Here is a 25,250-nt window from a genome sequence, read left to right as displayed (position 1 = left end):
CTCAGTCCAACTATGCACATCACACTATTCCCTTTACAAGTCTAACGGACACCTTTGCTATTGATTTCAGTGGATGAATAATGTTGTTTTAGTCTTAATCAACACTTCATTAGTGACACTTTTGAACAGCAAACAACAGAACAGACACGTTGCTGGTTTGCCTCATGCTGCCCATATGGTCACTGATAGTTCAAACAGCTGTATGTAACACAGCATAATTACATCTAATGCTTCAATTATCCGAGGCTTATATGATTAAAAGGGATACTAATAGACATTTAAAGATCAACAAGATAAAGTGCTTTGGCTTGCCTCTTTGTCCCAGGGGTCCTTGTGATTATAACCACAGCCACTGACAGAACTATCCTCATTAGGGCAAAACTACCGCTGCAGTATCTCTAATGAACAATAGGGGCACTTTGGATTGTTGCATAAAAGCCAATGCATTGCAATATGTGAGATTAACGCTTGCTTTATGGTTGAATGGCGTTTTTCAATCTCTAATATGAGTTCACTTACAGAAATATGAGAAAACATTTATAAGGCACTGGCCTATCTATGTGCTATCTTTTATCTGTGTAAATCCTCAGTAATCTCTTTGAGTCAGCATACCCTATACAAGCTTTTGTATGAGTCGTATAACTGCTGTACAGTGAATACAGGCTTGCGTGCTTCAGGTCATGATTATGATGCTAGATGTAACCTTCATTCATCTCTCAGAGCATCTGGAGAACTCACATGGCTAACAGAAAAAAACTTATGGCTTCTTGACTTATGGCTGTGTAATATGCCTGTACTAATCAACATCATTACAATTTTCAACCAATTAGATGGTTATTGCTTTGAGGGAGCAGAGAAAGTCTAAAATACTTTGGTTATGCATAGTTTTAATAACATGACTACTTTATTGTCCTCTCTTGTTATATAGTGAGAGTCATTTTCAAAGCTAGTACTGATTGCTAGTATGAAGAATAGGAGCAATAACTGTTTATGCTCAATCTGCCCACAGCTTTGCTTATTTATTGGATCTTGGCGTTCATTACAAAGACCATTAAGTTTGCCAAGTACACAGAGCATGGCATCGGTATGAGACAGCTGCGCTACTGCCTGACTGGTCTGCTGGTTCTGCTCTACGGCCTCCTGCTGGCTGTGGAGATCAATGTTATACTGGGAAGGGTAAGTATTGTGTTGCATGTAAACATGCGTGTGAAGCTCATTACCAGTAAAGTTTGTGTGATGGAGTTGTGAGGTATGATGTAAGGACAACAAAAGGAATAGTTTGTTTTAAAGGACTGAATGTATTTTCAATTTATGTCAAAAACCTTAAAAAATGTAGATAGGGGTTCTGAGATGAATACCCTCACTGGCCACTTTATTAGGTACACCTAGAAAGAAAGGTGATTTAAGTGACTTTGAACGTGGCGTGGTTGTTGGTGCCAGACAGACTGGTCTGAATATTTCAGAAACTGCTGATCTACTGGGATTTTCACACCCAACCATCTCTAGGGTTTACAGAGGATGGTCAGAAAAAGAGGAAATATCCAATGATATCCATGCTTATCCATGCTGTGCGCACAAATATATATTTTCCAATTTACTGTTGCAAGTTTGGACAAGCTTAGCAAATTGGATTAGCAAAAATTCCATTCGGCCTAGGCAGAAACAGTAGCAATATTTCTTTAATGTTGAGTAACAGTTTTGAAGGTTGCACTACTGGCCTGGACAGTGTTCTTGTAACTACTTTAAGGTGGAATGGCTAGAAATGATTAATATTTCACCATACACCATTAAGGCTGCATTGTTACAATTTTTTCAGACCAAGTTCAAGTATTTTTTATTATTTTTTTATTTTTTCCATATTTTTAATACTAGCTGATGTAGAGTACTGTACCATATTGAATTACCTACTTAGAATTAAGTAGTTGATGTACCTCAACACTTAAACTGTTAGAAGTGGATTAGCTAACTGTGCTCCATTTGTAACCTTGCATTGAGTAGCATTGCAGTAGAGAAGAACTGGTTTTGTTCCACATCAGTGTACTGTACTTCTGTCCAGTTGTAAGAAAAGAGTTTCATAGTTTTGATGCTTCTCGTCTGCCTCTTACAACATCAGTCTCTTTGTCACAGTGACAACGGGAATCACACTCCAGGCTAATCTCACTTGTGGAGTTTTGCGTCTAAAGTGACTTTTTTGCCTCCGTTTTGCTAGATTATGTGTCTCCACCCGTACTGGCAAAGAATTTATGATTGTGTTTAAATGTGTATAAATATGTGTAAAAATGGCATAAAATTACACTGTGTATTTCTGGAGGAAATTTGCCAAGGCAGAATATTTAAAGTGACCATTCACTTTGTGTATTATGTCACAGCGTCTCAAACTCCTCAGTGTGTGAGCGCACAGATGTGGGGGTTTTCACAAAAACTGCTGTGAACTACAATTTCTTGTTAGTCTGAATGGAAAAGGGATTCATTAAAGGTCGATCCAACCTTGCAAGAGTTGCTATGAAAGAATGCACAGATGGGCAGATCATGGAAATGTCAGTTGTGCCCTCTGCAATTGATTAAACATAAAACGCACCAACTGATTCATTAATATGTCATCTGCTGCATAAAAATATGGTTAAATATACCACTGCATTTCTCTGACCCACTCTGACCCACTACTCATCTTGTTATAGTGTGTTCTATAAACAGCCATAGAAATAATGCATATTAATGTGAACTCGGGTATCACAGGTACCCCTATGGGTTGTGGTGAACCACTGATTATTCAGTTTCAGTTAATTGCAGAATAATACAGTAATTACAATGACAATGTTAACTAATTCACAAGGTCCTAATTGCATGTGCTTCTCTGTACTCAAACCTGTTCTTTTTACTTTTCTCTTTTATTGGTTTTCTCCTTTATTGACTGAAGCTGCTTGAATTGATTTTTGGCTAATGCTTATATTATTGTGCATTCAGATAAGAAAAAAGACATTTAAGTAATTTCTTGTTAGTCTGAATGGAAAAGGGATTCATTAAAGGTCGACCAACCTTGCAAGAGTTGCTATATGTATCAGCAACTCTGAAAGACGACTGCTGTGTCAAGGTTATTAAAGTTCAATCTCAGAGGTTCTGACTGTAGGCTTTTTTAACCTTCAGTTGAAAATATAGTGTTTTTCTCCTTGATGAGAAATTTCTCAGCTTGACCTTCTCCTCTCAGCCCTAGAACGGAGACCATGCATCCTGTTCTGGCCCAGCGTGTGCATGCTCAGGGACACTCTCCTCCAACATCTTTACCAGCTCATAAGCAGACTGTCCTTATCAGCACTTATTGTCTAGCCCTGCAGTAGCAAGGGAGGCCGATTCTATCAGAAAGCAGCATTGTTTGAGAGGGAGACTTGTGTAATCAGGGCAAGGGGTTGTTAATAATAGTGTTGCTGCTGATGGTAGTGATACTGAGGACAATGTTGTGTCATGCTGGGGTTTTTTTATTGCATGTGAATGGTAGGAGCTCTGTCTGATCATTGGAAAACAAAAGTTATTACACTGATGAAAAGATTGCCTTGGTTGAGTATTAAGTCCTTTATTGCTGTATTGAGAGGTATGTGCATAAACAAGAGTCATTTTGAGGTACTTTTATGTGCATGTGTACATAAAACATGTGTGTTTGCACTTTCATAGAAATTCCTTTGATCCATTCCTAGAGTGTCCTTCGAAGCATACGTTTAGTTCCAGTTGAATGGACACAGTGTCTGTGTTTAGATTGAAAGCTCAGTTGTGGCACAACTGTGCTCTCTCCATGAGCAGTCAAGCCTCTTGGCTTTTAGCATCGTTGAATCTTCTTTAGTGTCTTTTCTAATTGCTCTTAGTACTGATGAATATAGGTTTCTGTTGGAGCGTGCAATGTGTATAGCTTTTTTTTAACGTTAATGATGTATTGATAGATTGAACATTCTTTTAGGAGTCATCTTTTGTAGGGTTAATTACAGGATTTGTAATTATAGTTATAGATGGTTAATTGCAGTGGTTAAGCTGGAGAGTAGTGGGTTATCTCTATGGATATAAATAGCTAGCTGCTTGAAAGCTCCTTTTATGCTCTTTTGCTGGTGTGTAACCTACTTTTCTCAGGCTACCCATTAATGCTTGGCAGTGATGCACAACAGAAATGCAGAGGGATTTTTTTTTTTAAGTGGAGTCACTCATGATAGAATGTGATAGAATCCTGGAATTCAAATAGCATTGTCTTTCCTGCTTGGGTTTCTTTCTTTTTTATATACGTCACTTTTTATGTCAACCACATACACCACAGTGTATACACTCTACAGTGTATTTCTAAATATTTGTTACAAATGTACATTTTATAGGCTTTGTCTTAAGTGGTACACTACACATTCTTATTTTTATCCCCTAGTCCCTTGCTCATCTTGTTTACCCGTCTAATGTCGCTGCTGTCTCTGTGTGTTCAGCGCTATATGTGTTTTGCCCACCCCACGGAAGTGAAGCCTCCTGAGGACCTTCAGGACCTGGGTGTACGCTTCCTGCAGCCATTCGTCAATCTGCTGTCGAAGAGCACATACTGGTGGATGAATACCTTTATCACGACTGCTCACAGGCGCCCTATTGACCTGAAGGTCATCGGCAAGCTGCCAATTGCCATGAGAGCTCTCACAAATTACATGAAGCTACGCAAGGCCTTTGAGGCTCAAAAGGTACCACAACTACTGTATATTTTCAGAACAGATAGAAATCGTGTAGGGAGATCTTGCAATGCCAGTTTTTCTGTTTTAATACTTTTGAAAACACCAGCTTCCTTTTGTATGCATATTTCAAGATGGAGAGAATTGATCTGAAAATAGATAAAAGATTTTTTTTAATAGATGGTAAGTTTAGAACATTTATTCCTTCTCCTATAAAGGTACAGTTTCAGATAAAGACAGAACAGTGACACTTTTTCTTTACCCATTCCAGTATTCAAGCCTTGATATACAGTGGCAAAGAAAAGTATGTGAACCTTTTGGAATTTTATGTTTTTGCATTAATTTGTCATAAAATGTGCTCTGATACTCATCTAAGTCAAGTGTATTGACAATATAATGTGCCTAAAATAATAACACAAAAAATTATATTTTATAAAATTCTATTCAATTATAATACTATTCTGTTGTGGACAGTGTTTTGGGTCATTGTGCAGTTGCATCACCCAACTTCTACAAAGTTTCAGCTGTCGTACAGACACTCTCACATTATCCTGTAGAATTTTTTGATACATCATTTTTTTATTAATTTTTTTATTTTCCCCTCAGTGATTGTAAGCTGGCCAGGCCCTGATGCAGCAAAGCAGACTCAAATCATAATGTTCCCTCCACCATACTTTACGGTTGGGATGGTATTTTCATGGTGATGTGCAGTGGCTTTTTTACGTCAGGTGTAGCACTGCGTGTTCTTTCCAAATGGTTCAATCTTAGTTTCATCTGTCCACAAAACATTATGAGATTGTTTTATGGTTGTTCTCAATGAAGTTTGTGTTATTATTTTAGGCACATTATATTTGTCAATACACTTGACTTGGATGAGGATCAGATCACATTTTATGAAAGAAATGCACAATGTAGAAAACCATAAAATTCCAAAAGGTTCACATATTTTTTCTTGCCACTGTATATACAGTTTCGCACAAAAGTGAGTACACCCCTCATATTTCAGTAATGTTTTTATCTTAATGGGACAACACTATAGAAATTAAATTTGGATATAACTTAAAGTAATCAGTGTACAGCTTATATAGCAGTGTAGATTTACTCTGAAAATAACTCAATACACAACCTTTAATGTCTAAATACCTGGCAACACAAATGAGTATACCTCACAGTGAACATGTGCAAATTATGCCCAATTGTGTCATTGTCTCTCCCTGCTCTCATGTGACTCCAAGGTTCCAGGTGTGAACGGGGAGCAGGGCTGTTAAATTTGGTGTTTTGGATACAACTCTCTCATACTGGCCACTGGATATTCAACATTGCACCTCATTGTAAAGAACTCTCTGAGGGTGTGAGAAATAGAATTGTTGTTCCACAAAGATGGCCTAGGCTATAAAAAAGATTGCTAACTCCCTGAAACTGGGATATAGCATGGTGGCCAAGGTCATACACAGGTTTCACTTGGAACAGGCCTCACCAGGGTCAACCAAAGAAGTTGAGTCCACATGTTCAGCATCACATCCAGAGGTTGGCTTCAAAAAATAGGCACATGAGTGTTGCCAGCATTGCTGCAGAGGTTGAAGAAGTGGGAGGTCAGCCTGCCCATACTGCCCATGCTCAGACCATATGCCGCATAATGCATCAACTTGGTCTTCATGGCCGTCATCCCAGAAGGAAGCCTCTTCTGAAGCTGATGCAAAAGAAAGCCTGAAAACAGATTGCTGAAGACAAGCAGTCCAAGAGCATGGATTACTGGAACTATGTCCTGTGGTCTGACGAGACCAAGATAAATTTGTTTGGCTCAGATGGTGTCCAACATGTATGGTGGCGCCCGGGTGACGAGTACCAAGACAACTGTCTCTTGCCTACAGTCAAGCATGGTGGTGGTAGCATCATGGTCTGGGGCTGCATGAGTGCTGTCAGCACTGGAGTGCTGGGGTTCATTGAGGGAAACATGAATTCTAATGTGTACTGTGACATTCTGAAGCAGAACATGATCCCCTCCCTTCGGAAACTGTGCAGCATGGCAGTTTTTCAACACAATAACGACCACAAACACACCTTCAAGATGACAACTGCTTTGCTGAGGAAGCTGAAGGTAAAGGCGATGGACTGGCCAAGTATGTCTCCAGACGTAAACCCAATTGAACCCCCTGTGGGGCATCCTCAAGCAGAAGGTAGAAGAGCACACGGTGTCTAACATCCACCAGCTCCATTATGTCTTCATGGAGGAGTGGAAGAGGATTCCAGCAGCAATCTGTGAAGTTCTGGTGCATCCCAGGCCTAAGAGGGTTATGGCAGTGCTAGATAATAAGGCAGTGCAAGAAAATATTGACACTTTGAGCATAATTTGCGCATGTTCACTGTGAGGTGTACTCACTTGTGTTGCCAGCTATTTAGACATTAATGGCTGTATGTTGAGTTATTTTCAATGGACAGTAAATCTGCACTGCTATACAAGCTGTACAATGACTACTTTAAGTTATATCCAAGTTTCATTTCTATAGTGTTATCCCATGAAATGATATAATAAAATATTTGCAGAAATGTGAGGGAGGGTGCACACACTTTTTGTGAGATACTATGATATCAGAGATATTACAATCATGGTGTTGTAATGGGAGCTTCCATATGAAAAATTTGCTGAAATAGTGAAACTAAAACCATGCACATTTTCAGTAGGTTAGCAAGTTAACAAAGAGTGAACATTTTAGTTTAGTTTTATGCTTTAATTTAGTTTAGTAGTAGTATTCTTTTAGAATTTCATGAGACATTTACTGCAATTTGTCTGGCTCTGTATTTATATGTGTTCTGATTTAAGCATTTTATCATTAAAATATTTTACGAAAATGAATTTAAAGAAAGCATTACACAGCCATGTGTTTCAAGATGGCTACCAACAAAGCAAAACGTTTCATGTTTTTCCAGCTAAAATATAAATGTTTTCTAGTCAGACTTATCATGCTATTGATTCACTTAAGTGTTTTTTTAAGGACACTGAAATTTTGTTTCATGTTTGAAATAGTTACAGTCAGATTGCGAGCTGTAGTAAATACACTAGGCTGGCAAAATAGGAATAAAATTTACAGCAACCTGGAACTCCTGGAGGAGTGAGAACAGTGAGAACAGTTAGGGGTCAGAGAGGTTGCAGTAGGAGTAATCACAAAGCCAAACTGTTTTAAATAGTCCTAATACACACTCTTTCTCTTATTCTGTCCCTTATACTATGATGCTTTATTAATGTTTTATTAGAGAGATTGAACAGAAGGACTAGTCCTGAATTTTTGATGAACAGCATATTATGTTGAGGATATCTGCTTTTTCATATAATACATATGACATCAAACAAGCGTAAGCTTAGCCATCCTGTTAACAGAGTTATGTGCATTTAAAGAAGATGAAGACATATTAGTGCTGTAACTTTGGTATTTGGTGTGGGGGCCAATAGCTTGAGCAGGTCTTTGATTTTGATGAGACAGGTCAGATGATTCAGAAGATCATGCTATGGGCTGCATGCTGAAGTTGGGGTCGTTGGTCGTTTTCTGCTCATACGCCATTACTAAAGAGATTGTGTGTGTAAACCACACTTGTGCTTCCTTCCGGGGATGGAAGAACAAAGCTGTTCACTTTCCACTGTGAATGCGGTGACATATTGACCCTTTGTGGGGTGAAAACTCTCTGTCACTTTCTGTTCATGGGAATGAGAAAGACTATGTGTGTGTGTTTGTGAGAGAGAGGGGGAACTGCAGGTAGACGGATGCTGTGGCTATGGTTCTACGTCAGGGTTCACGTGCTTTGGGAGGGATGTGTGATGGCAGTCACGTCTCTAATCACAAACATTCTCCTCCCCCTCTCCAGATGCTGCTTAAGATAATAAACACATATTAAACTGGAACTTAGGGGCTACATAGTTGACTTAATAAACATCATCACTCACATGCTAGTATTGCATTAGATCATTAAAGTGTCGTAAAAGCCTGCAACTACAAATGAAAGTGCAAATATATTATTTAGTGTGATGTCATGGAAGAGAACCTTTCAATGCATGTTTCATAATGCTTAAGTATTTTTCAAGCTAATCTCTATCTTCTGCTTCTGTAGCAGGGCCGGAGAGAGAATAAGATTCCTAACAGCAGTGCAGTCATCACCCTACATTTTCAATATGCTTATTGAAAATGTAGGGTGATGATTTTGAAAATGTAGGGTGATGCAATACAACAGCAATTAACCAAAAGGCTGAATTCACATAAACACAACCAACACTTCAGCATCTTCATTATCAATTATGCATTTGCTCAGCACAGACAATAAATGCATAGATGATGATAAAGCTAAGTTAAATTCAGACAGTTGAGATGTAAAAAAACAAGGAAAAACAACACATCATACACAGCAGGTAGAAAAGATCATACTTTATGGGACAGATATACTTTAAAGCATCCCCTGGATCATCTTTGTATGCAACTGGAACTTTAAATAAAAACAAATGCCACTTTATAATGAACTGTAGGCTTTAAACAAATGGCTATTGTGTCAGCCAGCATCAAGTTGGATAAGGTTGTGGCCAGACTCATACAGTCGATTACAGTACAGATCACAGTAAAATCCATGCTAACATATAAATCAGGCATGTCAAACTAGGGATCTTCCAGGCCAAAGTGCTTCAAGGTTAGCGTTTACCCTTGTCTAATACTTTCAATTCAGTTCATGAAGGCCTTGCCAGTTAGCTGATGAACTGAATTGGGTGTGTTTAATGAGGCAGTGTGCTGACGTCTGCAGTTCTTTGGCCCATGAGGATCAGAGCCTGTCGCATGTGATCTAAATTAATGTTCACAGTCAGCAGCTATAAGCTACAGAGGTGGCAGATAGTGATTATATTGAAAAATGCTCAGTAGTACTTTGAGGAACCATCCATTGAAAGGTTTAAGGAACTAAAAGTGTTTTTCTATCACTCCCTTTAAGCAATCCCTTTTAGCACCTTTAGAAACATTGTAATGATTTTCATGTGAATTTCATGGTATTAGAATAAAAATTATTTTAGATAAAAATGCAGTTTGATGCTGATCATCTACAGTCTTCAAGGAAAACAACTCTTTATTATTTTATAATTTAATCTCAAGTGCTATTGCCACATCAGCTGGATTTTAAGAGGCTAGATTTTTCATGTAATTAATGAACATTCTAGAGCTAACATTCTTTAAAATGTTGTTATGCAGTAGCCTTGGCTAGAAATGGGTACACCAGAAGCATCGGAGCATGCCAATTTCTCTCTACACTCATTAAGCACGAAATCCTCCTCACATTGCAAAGGTCTTTTGCACTTTCCTGTAGTATAGCCATCTCTGAACTTCATTACTACAGTGCAAAAATGGCTGATCTTTGACGTGGAATTGCTTGTTTAATATTTTATGTTATCTCTCTCTCTTTCTCTCACAGAGGCCGGTTGGGCTCCAGCCTCAGGGACCCCAGTGGATCTGGAGGGCCCTGCGTCAGGCCTATGGGAAGCCCCTAATCCTGAGCATCACCTTCCGTTTCCTGGCTGACTTACTGGGTTTTGTTGGACCACTGTGCATCTCAGGCATTGTGCACCACATCAGCAAGAAGAACCACACAATCCAGGCACCAGTAAGAGCCCCTAACTGCTAGAGCTGGGAGGTGGGGTCTTCAGAAAAGTGCACAAGAAATTTAGTGCCATGATGCTTAGTAACATTATCTCAGAGGCCAAAGAATTTTATTTTGGCCAAGAAATATGTGCATGTTTATATATAGATAATTGTAATCAGTTAGAATCAGAATAGAATAGTGTTCCAAAATGGGTGTAGTTGAATTACCGTCTGCAGATTGATGCACCGTGATGCATTGATTATTCCTCTGTGTATAGCAGTGCTGCTAATTGGCTTACTCATGCTGAAAAAAAAGGTTTTTATTAATTTTGCTGATTGTCCTGTTCCTGGCTTCAAGGCAAGGTCAAGTCTTTTAGAGTGTCTTTGAGAGTTTGATTAGAGAGTCATTCTGCTCTAATGCCAATTAGCTCTAATTCAGCTCAGTGACATAGTGTGGTTCTGCACGTAACATTTCTCTGTGCTTCATTGCCATGACGTTCCCATTCGTCTTCATTAAATATTAACAGGGCTGAATAGACTACTATCTGCCTCTCAAATTTCTGCCCTTTCATGTGTCTGATGTAACATCATGATGTCCCGTAACACGTCAAGAGTGTGTCTCAAAGACATGGCAGAATTTTTTTGGACTTTTGTGGTGTGATAGCTACTTGCATTACACTGATAGCTGCTCTTGTGCTGTAACTGAATATTAAACTCATAGTTCCACATAGTATATTCATCCATGACTATTTGGTTTCATTACTACAATAAGCAGTAGAAGAGCGACTCAGTATATTTGAAACAATTTGAGCAGTGACTCAGATTGAAAAACATTTAATAGAAAACTTCATGAAAAATGTCCATAGGCTTGTGTTCTTTCTGGCAGTATTTATTCAGTTACCCCGCTGGCCTGATATTGAGATTGAATAGTAGTATTGTTCATCTGCAGCATCTGGTGAGACTTAGCAGAAGGAAAAGATGGATCTGAATTATTTACAGCTCTTTCCTCATCAGTCGTTCCATATGCCTCCACTGTTCAGCTGTCCTCTCTCTTTGAGTTCACCTCAACCTTTATTATTCTTAGTTCTCCTTGCTCGGCTTGCTAGCACATTGTAATGCATGATTGTAGCTACAGGCTTTGTAATTTATTTTAATCAGAATGCCCTGCTGGACTGTCACTGTCTTGCCTTTAAAGTGGCAGTAATTTCTCACACTTAAGGTGATTTTTTTGACTGAGAAAAGACACCCTACAGTCAGAGGCAATGGCTAACTCTGTTGTCGTTTTAAGCTAAGAGCCCATTTTCTTAGTGATAATTAACTCTTCTCAGGGACTCCAATCTTTAGGTACAGAGATTCATAATTAGACATCTGTGAAAAGTGTACTTTTTTCCTCAACTAATTTACAAGCAAGTAGATTTCCTTTTGCAAAATTCAATTAGACTTTGACATTACTTCCACTCCTTTTTCATTGATGTCAACACACTTTCTCTGTTCTGTGGTGTCTGATTCTGTTTCATCATACACTGCTGTTTGATTAGATTCACCTATGTGGCCTTTGATAGCATTCCTCGTTGGTTTTGTAATTGGACATGTTCAAGCTGGACTGTTTTTGATGTGTTTGGTCAATACATGGGCAGTGAGTTGGAAATGTTTTAAAAATTTCAGTCACAAATTGTCTGGATGCAGATAAGCATTTTAAATATCCTGTAGTTTGTTTAAGAGTTGGTAGCAAACGTCCTGGCCATGCTTTCTGCCTCAGAATGTTTTTGCTGATCTTTAAGTACTATTTACTACATGCTGTAGCTATACAAAGGACTAGAGCTTCAAGTAAATATCAGAAACCAGCAGTCACTTTGAAAATCAGTTTGCTGATTCAGTGTATATGAGTATGTTCCAGACAGAATGACCTTGAAACCTGGACGATAGATACCTAACACAAGGCAGTGATGCTGTGCTCAGTGTATTTACCTCCTTCTGTTTCAGGCCCAGTTGTTGGGGATCTATTTCATCTCCTCACAGGAGTTTCTTGCTAATGCCTATGTGCTGGCAGTGTTGCTTTTCTTTGCTCTGCTCCTGCAGAGAACATTCCTTCAAGCTTCCTACTACTCAGCCATCCAGACTGGAATCAACCTAAGAGGAGCAATTCAGGTATATATGACCTTATATGAGGCTACAATATTTATAGTGTGCAGACATAAAAACCATAGAATGACAGACATCAATGTTTCATTTGCCAGGGACACTATCAGCAGTGCAAATGTCAGGTTGTTGTCTTTACTGTAGTAGATGCCACTCCAAAAACCAAACAAACACATATTGTATCCGGCATTGTTCAACAAAAGTAAGGTTAGGCAGCGGTATTATTTGCCAGAGGTCATGGACATTGTGTTTGCTATATATCTTTTTATCACTGTTTCCTTTGTGATCTTGTATCTGGCAGACAAAGATCTTCAATAAGATTATGCGTCTGTGCACCTCTAACATGTCTATGGGAGAGATGACAGTGGGCCAGATTTGCAACCTGGTGGCCATAGACACCAGTCAGCTAATGTGGTTTTTCTTCCTGTGTCCCAATCTGTGGGCCATGCCAGTACAGGTAAGATTCACAAGAGCCTTCTGGCTCCTGCAGTCTTGTGGTAGTGTCATATATTAGCAGTCAAAAAGAGCCTTGTCCCAGCTGTGTGCACTTGTCACACTTGTTTTTTTTTTTTCATTTCATGCAGTGCTGCTCATTAGTAGCCCCCCTACAAGAAAATACATAGCAATAAAAGGAAAATGCACATCAATTTATCTTTAATAATGTAACAAATATAGCTTTACCTACTGATCTGATGTGGTACTCTGCCTTAATTTCTCTTTATCGCTCTTTAAACATACTAATGTGTTGCCCTAATGCACTCCTGCTGATTGTAGATTTTGTTGTCTTTAGTGTTTTTTTTTCTATGTTCTAAGCCAGGGGTTCTCAGCCTTTTCCAATCCAAGGCACACCTGTTTGTAACTATAAAGCACAGTGGCAAAAACACAAAACTATAATCAGCTTTTTAAAATACAATTTTCTTTTTCTTTTTTTACATGCTAACACAGAAAACCTGAGAATTAAGTCCTGAAAAGGATCAGATCATCCATTCCCTCTATCTGTAGATTTGCAAAATTTGCAGTTATGTTAAAAAAAAAAAACATATGGCTGTAGTGATATTAAAAAGGCTCTGTCACAATCAACAAATAATAATCAGTCTTGATATCTATTTCTTCCTCATTGGTTGATCAGTTTGTGTTTAGCGTCCATGATGACATATCAGTGCTTGTCCATTGAGTTTTTTTGTGATTTTAAACTTTTTGGGGCAGATTTACCAGGGTTGAACTGATATCGATACCATGTTGGTTTTGTGATATGAATACCGATATCTATGACTACACAACAGAAAAATTTACAATGCGCCTTCACCCCAATAGACAGAACTTAACAACACATTGGCAGTGTGGGTTGACAAGCAGCAGTGAAAATGGTAATCAGGGTTCAGTGTTAACGTTTTTCCAACTTGCCCAAAAGTTCAAAAGTTCACTGTCCTGAACCAAATTTCTATTGTACTGAACAAATCTTTGTATTTTATAGTGTTATTCAAATATAAATAAGCACACACAAGCTAATATATTTAATTAAGATAATTATTTTAAACAATTATGCACTTTCACATTTACTTTCACTGAACTTATTTTCTTTTTGCTCTAAATAAGCAAAGGTGTTATAACAGTAGTACTGCAGTGCTCCTCCACAGCCACATTTATTACTGACTCTCCATACTTTAAGAACCTTACTATCACCCTTTCAAGGTCTTTTGTGCTGGCATCAGTAGAAGCATTAGCCAGAATGCTAATAAATCTGGACAACTGGAGTTCTTTCAGATGGGATTCCCATAAAACATCATAGATCATCATAGATTTGCCATTGGTAAACCTAATGAGTGACAAAATGTTATTAAAGCTGCTCAAATTCATACCTCTGAATTATATTTTTGTTTTATTATGAATACATTCACATTAAAGGTATTAATAATCTTAACATTAGCATTTGCATACGCAAGTTAGCAAATATAACCTAACGCAAGCCATGTCAGTACAATACTGGCTACCAAGTTCCAGTCGACCTTTTATTTGAAGGTCTATCTCATCTGTATACAAAGGTTTTTCTCTTTTGACCGTGTGGTGTACTGTTGTGATTAACTTGGTCAGTTTGGAATCTGCTTCACTGCTTATCCATTGAACACACATGTTGAGTGGCCCAGGCACGCTGTTGGCTTTTTCGCTTGTATACACGCATGTGACACAGAGGCATGTTCTGATGCTCAGATGACCTTTTCTAAAAGTTGGGTAGCACTGACAAACAAGAGCCACTTTTATCTGCCTTGTTAGGATATTTCTTACACAGTTTACAGAACATCTCAGGTCTGAGATTTCCAACTGGCCAGGTTATTTTTCATGCTCCTGGCCTGTTGTTGCGTTTTACTTGCCCCAGGCATTTGGACGGTTGTTATTGTTGAATCCTGGTAATGTAGCAAAGTATGTTCTGGCGGTAGTAGTGGGTGATGTACCATTTGGAATTTTTCTTTGTTTCGCCGATGTCATAAATACACCAGTTAACACAACATTCAAACAGTGAAAAGCATGTTAAACCTTAACAACTTGACTGAGCCAGGTTCTCCAAGAGTAATAATGTCTTGCTCATCTTTGTCAGTGCTTTGATTTACTAAGTCAAAATCATGAGGAATTGTCATTATTTCTATTTCTTACCCAGTCTTCCACCACAGATGTAAACATTTTCTACTGTTGTTACTTTATTTATCTTAAATTCATCATTCATGTATTGTTTAAATGGCATACTTTTGATTTAGCAGCACAGCCAGTGCATAGCAGATGTAATTTATACTTGATTAATCCCAACAGGTCAATGAAAACCGTGAAATACTGTCACAGCATGCAGCACTATTCTCGCGTGTTATCTTTCATGGCTTCTATGAATATCAATCACACCGGTTCCTCTTGTGGCTCCAGAGAGCTGAAACCCCAAATATACTCCCAGCACATGCCATTTATAGCCTTGCCCTTGAAGGCTTTTCTGCAATCAAACTCAATTTCTTCTAGTGTGGTTTCTGTTTCTCTCCAACTGAGGTTCTCCAGTGATGGAGCAACTGCATGTTCCTATTAATTTGAGTGTAACTGGGTAAAACTCTCCTCTTACTAATTGATAATGCAATTACATTAACCTTGATGGGATAAGTTCAGTGATTTATGTAAAAGGTTACTGACTTATTCTTTTGAGGAAATTGTTTTTTTTACAAATAAATCAACATGCTTCAGATGCAGTAATTGTGTGAAAATGAGTAATTGTCACCTGTACTAGTAGCCCAGATTCAAAAAGCTGATTTTGTCCCTATCCATGAAACGCAGTTATTCTCACCAGTGCCTTCATTTTTGTGGATAGAGGGTGTTTTTGTCATTCTTTTTACGAAGAGAAATTCTCCATTCTCCATTCATAGCTACAGAGCAGTTTCTGGTCCCTTAAGTCTTTCACTACAGGCTGTTCCATAATGGCCTATGTCAGCTTTGTTTTGGACTGCAGTAATAGTTGTCACTCATGTGCACAGGGCAGCAGGACATTCATTAGTGAACACAGTGGCAGATCGCAGTGACTCCGAGAATCCACCAGGGGTATCTGGACCAGGGATAATGATTGGAACAGACTGTCTGCTACAACCCATCTCAGTCTCTGAGCTCTTTGGTGTAATGTTCAGATCAATAATCCATGGAAGTGGATTTTTATCTCATTTGAAAAATATGCCTCCTAACAATAATGCTATGCTACCACAGGACAGCCATTATGTCAAATAAAATGATATGTACAGGAATTCTGTGTATTTTCACAGGCTTATATTGAATCTCTTCATTGGTTCCACCATCCAATATACCACAAATTTGGAAAACACTACAGAATGAGTAGCCCATCATTGAGGTGTTCTTTTGAAAGTGTAAAATTAACATATTTTCTCTCTTTTTTCTTTTTCCTCCACAAAGCTTGCTAACATTTTCTCATACTTCATAAATCAGCTGGCAGATAGCCACAATATTATTCATGTCACAAAATCTTTACTGAATAAGGACTGGAAAATTTACTAAACTGACTTTTGCTCTGTTGTAGATCATAGTGGGGGTGATTCTGCTCTACTACCTCCTGGGAATAAGTGCCTTGATTGGGGCAACCGTCATTGCTCTCCTGGCCCCTGTGCAGTACTTTTTGGCAACTAAATTGTCCCAAGCACAAAAAAGCACTCTGGTGAGTTCCCTTCCCATTTTGCATTCCAATTGCTACCATATACAGTTTGCCCTTTGGAGTCTGGCTATGAGAGCATGTGCAAATATGGACTGCATTGAAATATAGATGATACCCTATTTTCGCAGTAACTGCACTGTGACATTTGACCAAGGTCTAGGGAAATTACATTTCTCTATGTGTAGCTTTGTTGTTTTCATATATGATGGCTTGATTCCGATCAATAATAAATATATTTTATATATAATAAAAATGAAAAATTGGCTTTTATTCTGTCCATTAGGAGTACTCCAATGAGCGGCTAAAGAAAACCAATGAACTGTTGCGGGGTATCAAGCTGCTGAAGCTCTATGCCTGGGAGTATATCTTCTGCTCTAGCGTAGAGGAGACCAGGGGGAAGGAGCTCACCAGCCTGCAGTCCTTTGCCCTCTACACTTCTGTCTCCAGTGAGAAAACCCTATTAATATTGTGCTCCATGGATAAAAAGCAGCAGATCTTATAAATCTGTGTTCTATAAAGAAGCAACAGCAGATTTGAGATTGTAATCCTAATACTCTTCTCATGCACATTTCATGTGTTTTTCAGTCTTTATGAATGCCGCTATTCCAATTGCTGCAGTTCTTACTGTAAGTACAACTTTCTGGTAAGCACTCAACTGACAAAGTCCAGCCCAGTGTCATTATAGAGAGACACAGACTAAACTGTTTTTACACAGGAATTCAGACCCTGTTGATATTTACCCTGGCTTACTATTTCAATAGTCACATTTGTAGCGCAAAACAAAACTGTTGAATGTGAATGGAAAGGTTAATGTTGCAGTGTTTGTTTATATGTGTGGGTGTGTGGTTCTTTCAGACATTTGTGGTCCATGTGCACCTGTCGGACGACGCAGACCTGTCGCCAGCTGTGGCATTCGCCTCGCTGTCTCTTTTCCACATCCTTGTCACACCTCTCTTTCTCCTGTCCAGTGTGGTTCGCTCTACAGTCAAAGCACTCGTCAGGTTAGCCACATATTACTTTTTCAGGGTTCATCTTGCAGCTGCAAAGACAGCTGTATATCCAGGTTACCATTGCTAAACTGATTTTTATAGCTAGCCATTACAAAACATCAGCCAACTCCATATTAGTACCCATGCTCTTGAAAAGCTCATATAGGTATGATGATCAGGTGTCCACATTTTGTTAGCCATATAGTGTATCATTGCAGCTTTCAGATTAATTCAGACACCCCCAACTGCTCCCTGGGCGCTACGGATTGGGCTGCCCACCACTTCAGGCAAGTGTGCTCACTGCCCCCTAGTGTGTGTGTGCTCACTAGAGTGTATGTGGTGTTTCGCTTCACAGATGGGTTAAATGCAGAGGTGACATTTCCCCGTTGCGGGACTAATAAGGGTCACTTAATCTTAATCTTAATCTAAGGATTGGTACAAGTAGATTTTTTTTCCAGGGCCACTGGAAACTTAACAGTTCTATATTTCAGCCCTGACACAATTGGCACAATACAGGACAGACAATCAAAACACACATTATGTACATACAGCGAGAGGAAACAAGTATCAGACACTTTTTGGTTTTGTATATTAATATACTTCCAGTGCATATATCCATGTCAAATGTACACACATAATGTCTTTTGACTTTTTATATATGTGTTCACAAGCATGAACAAAGATATGTTTAAAAAACAAAATTATTAAGGAAAAATATTAAGAGAAGTATAATGAAGTATTATGAAGCTATATGATAAATCCAGGTATGTAAAGGTTAAAAATAAAATGTAAAAAGCTTTACGAATAAATGCTGCTAAATGAAAATAAAAATATTATTGTGCAGATTGCATCCAGTGTCATAATAAAACACACTGGCATTGGTTGGGGCATACAGGATTACTCTTAGATGAACTGCAAGCAGAAGAGAGAGAAAGCAGTTACTCAGAGAACAGTAAGCAGTGAACTGTCCCAGAATCATCTCCGCTTTGCAGACAGACATTTAGATAAATCAGTCTAAACTCTTTTGGATCAACATACTGTAGTCAGAGAAAACAAAGATAGAACTCTTTCAGCTCGTCATGTTTAGAGAACGAAGGGCTGCACGTCTGATCCCAAGAGCACTATATCCACACTGAAGTACAGATAAGGGAGTTTCACAATTTGGAGCTGCTTTTCTGCGAGCTGTGCTGGGGCATTACTCGTCATTAAAAGAAACAGGAATGGAGCAATGTACTGCGACATAACAGAGGATTATTAAATCTCACCAGCCAAGATGAATATTTCAAGAACACAACTACTCGAAACATATAGCCAAAATAACAAAAGTCTGGCTTCAATCAAAAAGGTGCTTGAATGCCATACTCAGTGCTTATTACTTTTTTTCCATAGACTTTTCAAAGCAGTAATTGCCAATAGCAATTGCCTATTTATGAGTAGTCAAAAAATAGTGTGTGTACATTTTAAGTGGATATGTGTACTGGACGTTTATTAAATAATAAAAACAAAATGTTTGAATACTTGTTTCCTCTCACTGTATATCTATCTGAATGTACAATAACAAAAGTATCTTGTTGGAAACAGTGAGAGGTTGGAAAATGCCAACACAGAGCTGTGGTTCTGAGCAAAGAACAGATTTTAATTTCTTTTCTTATTGTTTCTTACATTGCAGAAATGTAATTCCTTCCTTTTGACTGTAGTAGTGGATAAATTATTTGAGTATGTGGTAAATACCGTGTAAATAAGGGTAATTCTGTGAAAGCAGGGACTGCCTTGAAATACATCAATGTACAGTTGACACAAGAGTCTCTGGATTTACTATCTACAGGGAGGCAGTGTAGGTAAAGTCTAAGTGACTATTTCTATTTATTAGTGTCAGATAAATCATTTGGATTCAGTGGAGTGCTTGGCATACATTGCTGTGAGCGTTTATTCTGTGAGTCCATTCTGCATGGGGAAATGGAAACCGCTTGTGGCATCTCATAAAATCAGTGATGTGGAACAGGTGTAGAACGTGCAGGCTGTATATAGCGCAGTGTTGCTGGTAAGTAAAATGCAAAATAACAGTATCTGTCAGTCCTGGGGGTGTTTTTTGGTACCAGTGACGACATATCAGACTTGAAATTGATGGGACTTGGATGAGATTGAAACTGACAGTTTAGTTATATAATATGGTCACCTGTTTGCCACCTTTCAACAACAGGTTTTAAGCATGACAGTGCTAGATTTCGTAGGCATGACAAACACTTTGAATTTGAAAATAGTTTGAGAACTGACTCTAGACACTCAGATTGATTGCTTTCTGCTGTGTAATTTCTCTCCATGGTACCTTCATGCTTTATTTACACTGATGAGTCAGGTGTTGTATAGCTGTGCTCACTGGAGGGGCTGCTACTAGGAAGAGCTGTAAGTGCCAGATAGGAAATGCTGTGCTTCACCATGCAACTGATCACCATGTTTTAAATGGCATACACTAAATGCCAAAACAGAAGCAAGCAGCTTTAAAACTTCAAAACATAATATAATTAAGCCAATTTGCCATGATATGTAGTTTGACTAGCCAAGGTTACATAAGAAAAGCCTTCACACTTTTTGTTGATAAATGTTCCTTACATTAACATTTAGCACACTATAGCTGTTCATTTTAAAATCAATTTAACACAACCAATTGTTAATCAAACCTTCAGCAGCATTTGGATGTGAGAATTCTGCAGACAAATTTAGAGCTAAATCTCTGCAAGACAATTCCCTGCCCCAGAACAAATAAAAAAATTAGGCTACCGCTGTTGATCTAGACATTTAGTCTAAACCTTTTGCTTGCTTATAATGAGCATTGAGCATTGTTTTCTTTTAGCCCATTAAAATGTTCACATTTATATATATCCACATATTAAAACTGGATGTTTGTGTGTCAGTGTGCAGAAGCTGAGTGAATTCTTCTCCAGTGATGAGATTGGAGAGGAGCAGGAGCCCAAGGCTACCATTCCGTCCAGCTCCACCAACCATAGCAATTACCAGGCCCTGGTGAGAACGCTCTCTGACTTTGTCTCCATCTCTGCCTCTCTCTGTCCATCATTCTGTCAGTATATGTCAACACTTAGATCCACTTAGAGTAGGTCCCTGTGTTCCTAAGTGCTGTTTCTGTGCCTGTAGCCACTAAAGGTTGTGAACCGTAAGCACCCAGCTCGAGAGGACTGGAACAGCTATGGGCTACATAGTGAGCAGGAAACAGAAACATCCGCGGTGGAGGATGATGATACCTGCATCAAGGTGAGCCCCTAAGGAGCTGGTTGGAGTACAGCAAACTATTGCATTAACTGTCTGGTATAGGATGGAGGAAAAAAAGTCTTTTAGAATTGTGAATAAATTGTAATATGTTTTGTTTACCATTTTCACAGATAACCAGTGGATATTTCAGCTGGACTGATGGTGCCCCCACTCTTTCCAATGTGGACATAAAAATCCCATTTGGTGAGTTTCCAAAAAATAACAGGGCACTTCACAGCTAAAAAATATTTTAAAAAGTCATTTTACAGGTTATTTCTCTGTATGATTAAAGCAAAAATGTTTATGGATTTTATAGAGTTGCCCTATATACTGTAGCAGTGTAAGGCTATGTACTGTTATTTAACAGAATTTTCAGTTAAATGAGTGGTGGAATAATTTGTTGATTTTACAGAAAATGTACTGCTGTTGGTCTGGCCTTACTTAATCATATGCGTTTGTCTTTGTGTATGTGTGTGCTTTTGTATGCTTGTGTACATATACATGTGCATTTGTCTGTGTGTTTTCCACCAGGTCAGCTGACTATGATTGTGGGTCAGGTGGGATGCGGGAAGTCCTCTCTGTTGCTAGCTGCACTTGGAGAAATGCAAAGGATTTCTGGTTCTGTTACCTGGAACAGGTATTTATGCAGTACTCAGTAATGTCAACATAAATAATTTAGAGCTCATTTGAAGGTTTGACAATCACAGTTGTCAGTGTTTCTCTCTCAATTTTGTTCGAGCCCTAGTAAACTTTGCATGAGAGTGACCGGCCAGCATTTGCCATCGCAGTGACTTAAACTGTGGGTTTAAGAGGAGCTCAGTAAGGATAGAAAGGGAAGCTTCTATAAATGGAAAATAGAAGACTCTGGTAAATGAAGAGCTGGAGTGGATGGTAGAATCTGTACAGCAGAAAGCAGAGTGCTCATTCAGCTATTTGGTGCATGCAAGGCTTATAGATTCAGTCATTTATATGTAGATTAAGAAAATGTGCTTAGAGCGTGGTGTTTGCATTATCACCGGCATCTGATTCATGACAAGATTATGTGCAGTGAAGTCATTTTTGCTATATAATTTGTGCACATATTGTACATATTTCATTCTACAGTGCACTGCTAATCACTGGGAAAGTACCGGGGAGAACTGCTTTGTTTATGAGAAATCTATTTTATTTAGCTGGATATATCATCTTATTCTTAGAGCACTTGCAGGTGTGTTAAAGTCAACGTATTTCTGAAGACTCTAGAGATGTATTTAAAAATAACTTTGTCTACAGTTCCAAGACATACTTTTTATTCCAATACAGTCAAGTAAGCGTGTTTGTGTGTGTGAGTGTGTGTGCTATGTCACAGAGACTCTGTGTGTAATTACATTATAGACCATGTGCTTTGATCCAAGAACACCTCATTGAAGAGCGATATACTGGGAGCTATAGGACACAAAGAGCCACATTCACAATTGACTGCCAACCAGAAGCACTTATGTTTCTGTGCCACATGCCAAGTCCACTGTCAGTTGATATGTTACCATGGATGCTGCTAGTAAACTGTTGGACTAGTACTGTCATCTTTGTCCAGTTTGGTATGTTAAATAGATTAAAATGCATAGGAGAGTAATGGACACCTCTGTAATTAGGTTAAAAAAACATTAGGGCAGCAGTCAAAAGAATGATTGTGTGGCTAAGTAGGAAACACTGTTGCTTTTCTCACTGTCACTGAATTCTAATGAAACCTTCAGCTGAACGTTGGTCAGATTGACTTCCTTACAGGCAATTGAGTTTTAATCTATTTTTATCCCCATGGTGTTTTTCCTGTAACGCAAAAGTGACTCATGATGACCGTGGTATTAGTGCAGATACACAATTTATCTTGCAGCATTAACTCTGTTTTGGCACTGTATGCTAACCTCAAAGTACTAGCTGCAGCTATCGTATTCAGATGCAGTTCATGTGAGGGAGGAGATCCCTTATATTCCAGTAGGGTCATGAAATGGTCACAACTGCTCACAAGTCCAAGCATAAACTACAGTAGCAACAGAAAACTGAAGATTAGTGCTACTGCTGCTACGAAGGCCAAGGACAGCTTATCAATCTTAGCAATCCCAGTTTTCTAAAAATACTTTCAGAGCAGAAGCTTTATTCACATAGCTTCTTTATCTAAGATGTGTAATCTAAGTGAAACTGGCCCTAAATGTTTTTTATGCTTTTCACGTGACATGTGGACAGTGTTGTTTGGGTGTGTTTTTGTACTACAGAAGGAAATGGTCTTTAGATAGTTGAAGGGGAGAAGCACTGGCTAATGTTCAGAGAGTTATTTTATCAGGAGTTGTTGCAGGAAAACCTTCCCTGTGTATCTATATAATTTATCAGACAATTACTATGCATACTTTCTTTTCATTAAAACTGATTGTTCTTACCGCCAAAGCTTGTGTCATTTCAGGTCTTTTATTGAATGGACTATGAAGATGAAAGCATAGTCACCACTTAAGCATTAAATGATGTGTGACACTGATTATTTATTTAAGCCATGTTTACAAACAGTCACTATTACTTAACTTGAAGAGCCTTTACAGCAATCATAGACAAAGTAAAAGTGTATTAATGGGTGTGTTTTTGTTGTGTACCTTTTAGACTGGATTACAACCTCAAATCAGAAAAAGTTGGGATGGTATGGAAGGTGCACAAGGTGAATGGAATCATGATTTGGTACAAAAGCAGCGTAGGCCTTTAGTAGCAAAGATGGGCTGGTGATTGCCAGTTTATCAACAAATGTGAGAAAATTATTGAAATATTTAAAAACAATGTTCCTCAAGGAAAGATAGGAAATGGTTTGGATATTTCACTCTATGGATAATTAAAAGAGTCAATGAATCAAGAAGAATTTAATTGCAAAAGACTAGACTAAGCTACTTCTGTGCTTTTCGATCCTTCACACAGCACTGCATCAAGAACTGTCATTCATCTATAAGCAATATAACCACACTCAGTGGCATCTGGGATGGACTGCCATGCAGTGGAAATGTATATTGTATTCAGACAAATGAGTATTTCAGGAAGTTTTTTGGAAGAAATGGACACTGTGTGCTACAAACCAAGGCCCATCCAATATGTTACCAACAACAGGTCCAAAAGCCATGGCCTGTCATGGTATGGGATTATGTCAGTGTCCTTGTCAAAGGCAACTTACACTTCTGTGATGGCACCATTAGTGCTGAAAAGTACCTAGAGATTTTGGAGCAACATATGCTGCTGTCAAGATCACATGTTTTCCAGGGAGACCCATGCATATTTCAGCAAGACAAGCACATTCTGCACACATGACAAAGGCACGTCTGAGTAAGAAGAGAGTGCGAGTGCTGGTCTGGTGTGCCTACGGTCCCGACCTTTCCTCAATAGAGAATGTGTGGCTCATTTTAAAACGCAAAATGCAACAAGGAGGACATTGTGGTGCTGCACACTTTAAAACTTAAAACAAAGAATAGGACAAAATTACACTTGAAATGCTTCATCACTTGGAGTCTTCAAACCCCCAGAACTTCTTTTAAGTGTTGTGAAAAGGAATGGAAACATCACAAAGTCATACATTCTTTATTGTCTCAATTTTTTAAAAATATGTAGCAAGAATCAAAATCAAAATGTGTTTATTTTGAAAAAAAATTGTAATTACAATTTAAATTTATTAAAATAATGTTTTGTGTTGTTTTTAATGCAATACATGTCAAAATATTTTACAAGTCACTGTGCTCATTTTTTATTTTAGCATATTTTCCCAACTTTTTCTGATTTGAGGTGTTTCATGGGTATGTTCAGTAGCAGCTCATCTAATTCCTACAGATCAGTGAGACTGTGGCCTTTGTGCATGATCATTTTACATTGTGTTTGTAGGTAGTAAGGTGAGAGTCTAAGTATCAGTGCTCATGATGTCTGCTTTTAATCTGTGTCTCAAATGCTGTTGCTTTTTCACCCAGGACAGCTTACCTGTGTGGCTAAATTCAGATCATGAAAAAATAAAACTGTGAGAAATAAAACAACATGTACCTCATGTGGTGTTACAGTTTAATAGCCTCAGTGACCTCTACCTACAGTCATTGTACAAACCCAATTCCAGAAAAGTTGAAACAGAATGTGAAATGCCAGTAAAAATTGAAAGTAGCAGTTAGTAAATTATGTTTGACCTGTATTAAATAAAAATGGCACAAATCATATTGTTTTATGTATTACCTTATGAGCTTTGTAAATGCATGCTCATTTTAAATTAGGTGGCTGCAACTTGTTCCAAAAAAAGTTAGAAGTATGTTTACCACTGCATTACATTACCCTTTTAATTTTAACAGTACTTAATAATCATTAGATACTGAAAGGACGCGGCTGTTCATTGTGGTTTTCTGCCTTG

General features: G+C 38.3%; 1 protein-coding gene across 5 annotated transcripts in view; it reads left to right on the top strand.

The window, feature by feature from the left end:
* Window positions 1-25,250, top strand: part of abcc8 (ATP-binding cassette, sub-family C (CFTR/MRP), member 8) — a 63,569-nt gene that overhangs the window by 10,140 nt on the left and 28,179 nt on the right. For all 5 annotated transcript variants that reach the window (XM_037542446.1, XM_037542444.1, XM_037542448.1 and 2 more), the window contains exons 5-17: window positions 1,010-1,176; window positions 4,452-4,694; window positions 10,119-10,307; window positions 12,269-12,433; window positions 12,726-12,881; window positions 16,479-16,613; window positions 16,894-17,056; window positions 17,196-17,236; window positions 17,466-17,611; window positions 20,512-20,620; window positions 20,750-20,866; window positions 20,995-21,067; window positions 21,395-21,500. In XM_037542446.1, coding sequence (XP_037398343.1) covers window positions 1,010-1,176; window positions 4,452-4,694; window positions 10,119-10,307; window positions 12,269-12,433; window positions 12,726-12,881; window positions 16,479-16,613; window positions 16,894-17,056; window positions 17,196-17,236; window positions 17,466-17,611; window positions 20,512-20,620; window positions 20,750-20,866; window positions 20,995-21,067; window positions 21,395-21,500 — 1,810 coding nt within the window. The remainder of the gene's footprint in view (window positions 1-1,009; window positions 1,177-4,451; window positions 4,695-10,118; window positions 10,308-12,268; window positions 12,434-12,725; window positions 12,882-16,478; window positions 16,614-16,893; window positions 17,057-17,195; window positions 17,237-17,465; window positions 17,612-20,511; window positions 20,621-20,749; window positions 20,867-20,994; window positions 21,068-21,394; window positions 21,501-25,250) is intronic.

Source organism: Pygocentrus nattereri, chromosome 11, assembly GCF_015220715.1.
Source record: "Pygocentrus nattereri isolate fPygNat1 chromosome 11, fPygNat1.pri, whole genome shotgun sequence".
In the NCBI taxonomy this organism is placed as follows: Eukaryota; Metazoa; Chordata; class Actinopteri; order Characiformes; family Serrasalmidae; genus Pygocentrus; species Pygocentrus nattereri.
Note: the sequence above shows the minus strand (reverse complement) of the source record. Positions and strands in the feature narration are given on the sequence as shown.